Source organism: Macadamia integrifolia, unplaced genomic scaffold (genome assembly GCF_013358625.1).
Source record: "Macadamia integrifolia cultivar HAES 741 unplaced genomic scaffold, SCU_Mint_v3 scaffold2154, whole genome shotgun sequence".
Lineage (NCBI taxonomy): Eukaryota > Viridiplantae > Streptophyta > Magnoliopsida > Proteales > Proteaceae > Macadamia > Macadamia integrifolia.
This window is the reverse complement of record NW_024868544.1, coordinates 65,680-73,096: the sequence shown is the minus strand read 5'-3', so window position 1 is coordinate 73,096 and position 7,417 is coordinate 65,680. Positions and strand designations below refer to the sequence as shown.

The 7,417-nt window shown below is 37.4% G+C and overlaps 1 protein-coding gene across 2 annotated transcripts; it reads right to left on the bottom strand.

Moving 5' to 3' along the window:
• Positions 1–248: 248 nt before the first annotated feature.
• Positions 249–5,987, bottom strand: LOC122065915 (glycosylinositol phosphorylceramide mannosyl transferase 1-like). Of its 2 annotated transcripts, none has more exons than XM_042629736.1 (5): positions 5,355–5,987; positions 1,644–2,040; positions 932–1,092; positions 752–822; positions 249–578 (listed from the first exon to the last, which is right to left on the bottom strand). In XM_042629736.1, exons 1-5 carry the CDS (start codon positions 5,630–5,632, stop codon positions 418–420), a joined length of 1,068 nt encoding a protein of 355 aa, XP_042485670.1. In that variant the 5' UTR covers positions 5,633–5,987; the 3' UTR covers positions 249–417. The 2 variants fall into 2 exon arrangements, with proteins under 2 accessions (XP_042485670.1, XP_042485668.1); XM_042629734.1 differs by having other exon boundaries at positions 932–1,095; positions 5,355–5,981.
• Between the last annotated feature and the right edge of the window lie 1,430 nt (positions 5,988–7,417).

Below are 7,417 nucleotides of genomic sequence, written 5' to 3'. Positions count from 1 at the left end.
AGGTAAGACCCTTTTGTTCCAGTGGAAAGTAATTTTTCAGAAACTGTCCAATAGCATAAGGTAATTTTCTTGTTCTAAATAGGAAAAATTATTTCAGTGAAATACAACAGAACATTCTAGAAAATTATTTCAATTTTAAATTTCTTTGTCCATGATTCAATTGCCACTTGGTTCTTTTCCTCGTTCAACTATGCCTAAGTATGCTTACTTGTCATGTATTAAAAAAAAAAAAACTGAAGCAAATCCAATTTCAGATGGTAAAAGAATAATCAACAATAAATACCAAAATGGATTGTTGGGTTCATAGTGTAAACTACACCATCTCTATAGCCTAGTCCTGCTGTGTACTGCCTCATACCCAAATCAGGTTACAAGTGATAGCCTGATTGGTGATAAATGAATCGACCACCTCAATTACTACCAGAACCACTCATGTCTTGCATCCACTGCTTTTAAATTGGTTGATACTAGAGGCATGGTTCCATAAAGGGAAATGAAGTCGTTGAGGCATTTATTCCTTCTACTAGTGTGCCCATTCAGACTACTGATGCCTGATGATCCAATCTCATATATCTTCCCTGTGAGTGCATGTTAAACTGATTAAGCAAACTACCAAAGAAATGAGCGTTTATGTAACTGGGAATGGTAAAGCTGTATAAAATATTTAAAAACAAAATAAACCAATTATCGAAAAGCTTAAGTAGCCCATGCAAGCAAGCAAGAGAGAGATCAGCAGCAATAGTGGCTGTACCTTTAACCCAGATCGGAGGGGCACCCGTGGCATTTGCAACAAGAAGAGACATTGCAATGTCTTCACAGTTTCTGCAAGAAAACAAGTAAAGATCAGACATTGATATATATTCACATATATGCTGACATATATAGAAAGCAAATTTCTACCCGAAGGAGCAAACCCAAATGAGTAACTGACCTTTCCCTAGTCACATAATCATGTATTGATGAAGGCATTGTGTATGTGTAGAAATCCAAGTACTTTCTGTGAAAGAATGCCGCTTTTGACAGGACCATACTGTAAGTACCCATCCACCAAACTGACCACCAACCTCCATATTTATAATAAGCAACCCCATCCTTCTACATCAGATTAAAATTCTGTTAAAAGACAATGTACTCACAAAAAGAACATAACAGAAAGATATATATATATATATATATATGATTTCATGGTTCCAGCAGAATCTGGGGATAAAAGAAAAGGGATATTTTCTTCAATAAATTCTATTAACCTGCACAAATGACTAATGACAACTGTCTAGCACAGTTGGTGAAGCTGTGGTGCGCTAAGTCCACGCTCACCAGGAGGGCTGTTACCTCCCCCCCACCTCTTCTATAGTGTAGGTATCGATAAAAAAAAATCTGCACAAATGTTCAATCTCATCTCACTACCAAGAAGAATGGTTATTTACAGAGGTTTGCCTAATTTGCTGCATTGATGAGCATCCCACACCAGGTGTCCAAGCATTTAAACTACCATTTCTATCTTATGAAATGTTAAGCAGTCCTTTTCATATGGTGCATAAGTAATGAACCATGAGTCTATTACCAGAAATTCTATTAACAAGCAACATTTCCAAAAGAAAATTTCACTAAGCTAAGATTATATCACAAAGAAAGTAACACACCTCCACATCTAGCCAATGCATGCGGGGAACAAATCCCACCATTGTGGATGGGGCACTTTGCCATACAGTAAATGCGAAATCCAGAGTAGTGCAGGGAACGATAACATCATCATCCACAGAAAAAATCGCATCTGTCCTGAGGTCCTCAATTGGCTTAAATCTATTATTTAGATTGTCCTCCTCATTCAGGTCAAATTTGAAGTTTGGTTTATGAGCAGTTTGTGACTTCGACTGAACAATATGCTTAAGATAGGCTTTCAGGCTCTCTGATGGTGGATCACTCTCACTCCAAACCACACGTATAGCATCAGCTCCACTACAGGATGCATAATGACCAACGGCTTGCTTAAGAAGGGAATTGCGCTTCCATGTGTTAATCAGCACTGTGTAACCACCTCTGCAATATACCAGGAACTCAAAGGATTTTAAACAAGAAGAATAATCTATTAAAAATATCTTCTTCAACAAAAATAAAATAATATACAAGAAGAGCATTAACAAGAACATAGAGATATATGCATTCTAGAGATCACAGTCAACCAGATGAAATTGTGTTATCAAAGTTTGTCTGCAATGAATCAAAGATCGGACAGGTTTACATGAACACAGAAGTGTCAATGAAACAAGAGCTGAAGATAAGATGAGATTTTCCCTAGCCCAAGTTTGAGAAACAAAGAGTGAACAAGACACACTTCCCAAGAGGAGGGGTTGGGGAGAAAATTCATTGTATTCGTAACTTGCTCATAATGATATAATCTAAGATGAAAACGCAAAAGGGTGAGATGGGTGATGGGGGTTTAGGTAGCTCTTAATTTTATGTGAGGTAGCAGAACAGGAAGGTTTCCAGAGTATGGGAACTGCCTGAGAAAGCGGTAGTGCTATGATGACTGTTCTCCCTAAAGTTCCCGGAGATGACCAATGACCTCTGCTGGGCGTTTCTAGCCTCCACCAAGTCAGAGGTAACTCTGAAATCCTTCACCCTGGTTTGTTGTCAAGGTCCCCCTCTGGATAACATTTCCTGTGACTGCTTTTAACCTCTGCTGGGTCAGAGATTCCTCCAGCAAGTTGGAGAAGCAGCACAGCAGGCCCAAGGCTTTCAGGCTGCTGGGTGTTTGTATCCTCCAGAGAGGAGAAAAAAAAAAAAGGAGATGGTGATGGTACGAAGAAATTGAGGCCTTTGAATGCTTTGGACACTGTATAGAAAAATTACTGGACAAGAAGCTATTCATGGTAGATGACTGTGCCTCCTGTTATACTCAGTAGTAGCAATTTAGCAAGGACAAGAAAATTGCTAAGTTTCTGTACACACACAAACTCATGCAAGCCAATATGTTCATTAGAACATGCCCTAGAAATAAACACAATAAATTGACCCTAGCAAGGACAATAAAATTGCTAAATTTACACCAGTGGTGGCTAAACAGAAACTCATCCAAGCGAATATGTTCTTTAATTTAACATGACCTAGAAATAAACACAATAGATTCCACCACACACACACTCACTCTACTTTATGATCTTTTTTGATCCCCTATTCCATAAAAAAAATACATGTATGTGAATATATTCCTCTTTGACATGACGATCCTCCGAGTGCAAATGTGACCACAAGTATTATGGGACAAAGATGGATTGAAGCTTGAAGTAGAAAATAAATCATTCAAATTCAGTTTGGAACAATAAAGAAGACTATGAGGGAGAATTATACATGAGAGGTTGAGTGAAATAGTCAGAGGATCAATGATGGAAATATGATCCAGGATGAAGATATGCTAAATAGCATTTTAAGTTCTGTTTTACATTTAGGTCATTTTCAGTAATATCAGGTATTTCAGTGTTTTAGTTTGGTACAGACATTTTGGTAATCTCACGGCAGTTTAGAGATGGAACAAGTCTGTCCTTAAGAATCTTACACTACTCTTATATGTTAAGGGTAATGAGCCCCTGAATCACTTAGAGGTTTAGAGTAAGGCCATTACCCGACCCTACCCTACCTGTTGCTAGTTGCCACCCCAAATTGTATGCAACAAATCTACATGGCCACCAAAAACAGATTTACAACTTGATACGTTGTTGCATTACTCTGAAGTTGTTAAGAAGGAAATATGAGATATTTAACTATCTGTAGAAGTTTTCTCCCCACCAGTATATTTTTAGATTACTTGAATGGATGGATTTTTTGTACTTTACGAAAAAAAAAATAGATGGACTTTTTGTCACATATGGATCCTAATACTAATGTTTCAGGTTTTGCCAAAAAAGGTTCTATTACAAGCAATCTTGTTATGGAGGAAGAAGGTGTAGTAAAAATCTAAAAACTGTACAACAACAAATGGCAATTTCAATCTATCCAGTTCCAGACTTGCTCAGAGGGTATGGCTCCAAGGAAAATAAAGTTAGTCACTTACTTTCGGACCTAGCCTGATATAAGAGGAAAAGGAATATTGAAGTGAACTATTCAAATTATCAATCATAAGGTTGCACCCAAGGAAATCTACACTTGATTTTTAGATCCAGATAACTGTTTCATTCATATCTCCATCAAAACACTTCTGTTAGGGATCATCCCATCCTCTTAGATCCTTTTATCTTTTCCTTTCGGGGATAGAGGGGATGATTTAGATGCTTTTGATCAGCTCAATCTCTAGACTTGATTTTTAAATCCAGAGGACTGGTTCATTGTATCTCCTCACTTCTCTACACTTAACCTTTAAATCCAGAGGACTGGTTCATTGTATCTCCATCAAAACACTTCTGTTAGTGATTATCCCATCCTCTTAGATCATTTTATCTTTTCCTATTGTGGGTAGAGGGGATGATTTAGATGCTTTGATCAACTCACATCTCTTTAGACCTCTTGGCATAAAAATTGTAATTGGTGGGCAAGTCTGCTACTTTAAGAGGAGCTCGGTGGATCCTCCCAAACACAAAGATAGTAATTCCAAGCTGTGTATCAAACAAACTCACTCAGTGAATTTGGGGGAAAAAAAAGAAAAGAAGATCAAGGCCTTCTTTCTACAGCCCAACAAGTTCAAGTTCAAGTGATAGCAAGATCTTTCTTAAGAACAATCAGCAAGAAAATAAAAAATAAATATTTCATCCGTAGAATAAAAAATCCACTTTCATCAACTGTATGAAGCGAAAAAAAAGCCGGGAGGAAACTAAGAAATTAGAAATGCGACAGGCGACGTACTATTGCCAGACCCTCAGGCTAATAGTCCGTCTGAGACCATATCGATCTTCCAAAACAGGCAGCATAGAGTGACCACCGAGTTTCAGGGTCACAGCACTCCCAAGAGTCTGATCAATTTTACACGCACCTGTTATAGACATATTAATCAATTTTATCCTATCACACAAACTAAGGCCTCATAATTGTAATCCAGTTCAAGAAATCAAGAAATCAAGAAATCAAGAAATCAAGAAATCAACCCTCCCATTAACATTTGTAAACTTTTTCTTTCCAAAGATAAAATGATCTGAAATTCAAGTAATGATATTCTAAATTTACACCAGATCAAATATTAAAAATAGAACAAGATAAAATATTAAAAATAGAACCAGATCAAATATTAAAAATAGAATATTTCTTCGAAAAAAATATGGATCTTACAATGGGAGCGAATTGAGACACTAATCCAACAATCCAAGAAAGAAGCAATAAATACTTAACAAAATCAGAGAAACCAGAAAGGTCGCAAGACGGCTTACCTAGAAGGAGAAGAAACCGAAGAAGGATAATGAGGGTTCCATCCCATTAACGAACCGATCTTGGAACCAATGAAAAGAATGGCGAAGAAAACACCCAAGGCAAAAAGCAGCTTAACCTTGCCAACCCCAAGTAACTGACGGATCCGCCGTAGCAGAAGCGGAGAGCGACTGCTGAATACTCCCCTGGTGGAGGCCTTCTCCTTGGCTGGTGAATACAAGCAGCTGTTGAGGCCATTCACAGTCGAAATACCGTCTCTTAATGCAATAATGGCCGCCATGGCCCAACTCCATCAATTTACAAACCAAGATCCGATCTACCCAATCAAAACTTCAACGGAAATGCAATCTATCGGATCTTCTCGATAAATCAGGGAAGAGGAAGATCTCTTTCTTTCCCCTCCCAACAAGTTCTTCAAACCAAATTCAGAAACAGTTGCTTTTCAAAGTTAAATCCAATTTGCAGAGATGATAATGGTGCCAAGATGAACGATCTAAAACTTTTTCAAAATTTATTAAAGAAAAACTTTTTGGATGCTTTGATTTGCCCAATCCGAATCGGTGTCGTGGGGAAGAGATTCCCCAATTTGTATGAATTCCTTTGTAGTTACCATTTTGCAGTCGCAGTGGCGGAGTTTCACAGTGTGATCTGTGTCGTACTGTCGTGACGTGTCTTTTGGTTTCGTGTGGTAAAGTCCTGGTAACGGAAAGAGTCGGCGGTGGGCCCCATTCTCATGACTATCAATGTACCTGTAGGGCCTGGGGAGATCCTCTTCTCATGCTCCACCCATCCAATCACTAGGGAGTTAAGGGTATATTTTCTTTCTTTTGATATTTTAATGGTTTTAGTTTTTGGTAAATATTTTTAACGGTTTTAGTGATGCCACGTAAATTCTGAAAGATATCGGGGATCTTTATGAGCTTATCCACTCTATTACTCGAGAGAGTGACACGCATGGATTACAATCCTCTACGGAAAGGTAATTTGGCAGAGAGTGGCGGAGGGGCTATGTGCATTGGACACCTGTTAAAAAAGATCGACGGCCTGGGATACTCGAATCGTTTTTCTAGGGAAAATTACCTGATTATTCACTTTTGGATTTCACTTTACTAAATTATTAAACTTATGTTTCATTTAATAACAATATTCAAAATCAAGTTTAAGTTTACAAAAATATTCATAACAGTGATTCTTCCTCAATTATGTTTTTTTTTTTTTACCATTTTACCCCTAAATTTTTACACTCTACCTTCTCCGATGGGGTTTACATGCTTCCTACTGTATTTTTTGTATTTCGACATAGTTCAGTTGTTTCTATACGCTTTAAATCACTAATCTAAAATGCATCATCTTAATTCTGTGTTGATATCTTTTTCCATTTGATGGGATATGCTTTTGAGTGAAAACGTTTAAACCCATTATAAGCTTTTTCATTGTTTTCCCCTTCAAAGTTTGAATTAGGGTTTTGAAGAGGCTAGGTTTCCATTCACGGAGGCGCAAATGCATCATTCTTCTAGTAAGTCATCGTTTGAAGATTACTATGGTTTAAGAACTCTCTACACCCCCTAAAAAAATGTAAAAAGATGCTAAAAGAGCAAAATAATCTGCAATGGGGAATCCTGTGAAACCTTAACACATTAGTTACTCTCTCTGGGTGCCTCTCATGGTTCTTAAATTTACTCTAGTACTTGATTCCGCCTATGTTTGATTTTCTGTAACTTTTATGATGCAAATAATAATAATAAAAATAAATAAATAAATAAAATAAAATAAAGTAAAAATTGGGGTTTTTCTATTTGTAATGAATGGTGAATCCCAGAGGTTTCTTCAAACAAATGAAAGGTCGGCTTGGCGGCGGCTCGAATAGAGAAAATACATTATTGTTACAGGTTTGTGTCGGATTGCGTAATTCTTTCATGGTATCAGTGGTGCATTGGCGTGTTCATCGGCTCTTAATCAATCATGGCAAGGCACATTTGTGTCTGTTAGAACCATCTTTCAATTAAACGAAATCGGTATTGGCCTTTGCAGATTCTGATTTCCATTCATTGCAGATTGGGTGCAA

What these genes read in the sequence shown, in the direction of transcription:
- LOC122065915 (XM_042629734.1), bottom strand. Translation starts at nt 5,632, where the DNA reads ATGGCGGCCATTATTGCATTAAGAGACGGTATTTCGACTGTGAATGGC. An exon ending in TCGGTTTCTTCTCCTTCTAG is followed by an intron (nt 2,041 to 5,354) that starts GTAAGCCGTCTT and finishes GGTATATTGCAG; the next exon opens with AGGTGGTTACACAGTGCTGA. An exon ending in CCCTCCGATCTGGGTTAAAG is followed by an intron (nt 579 to 751) that starts GTACAGCCACTA and finishes ATGCACTCACAG; the next exon opens with GGAAGATATATGAGATTGGA.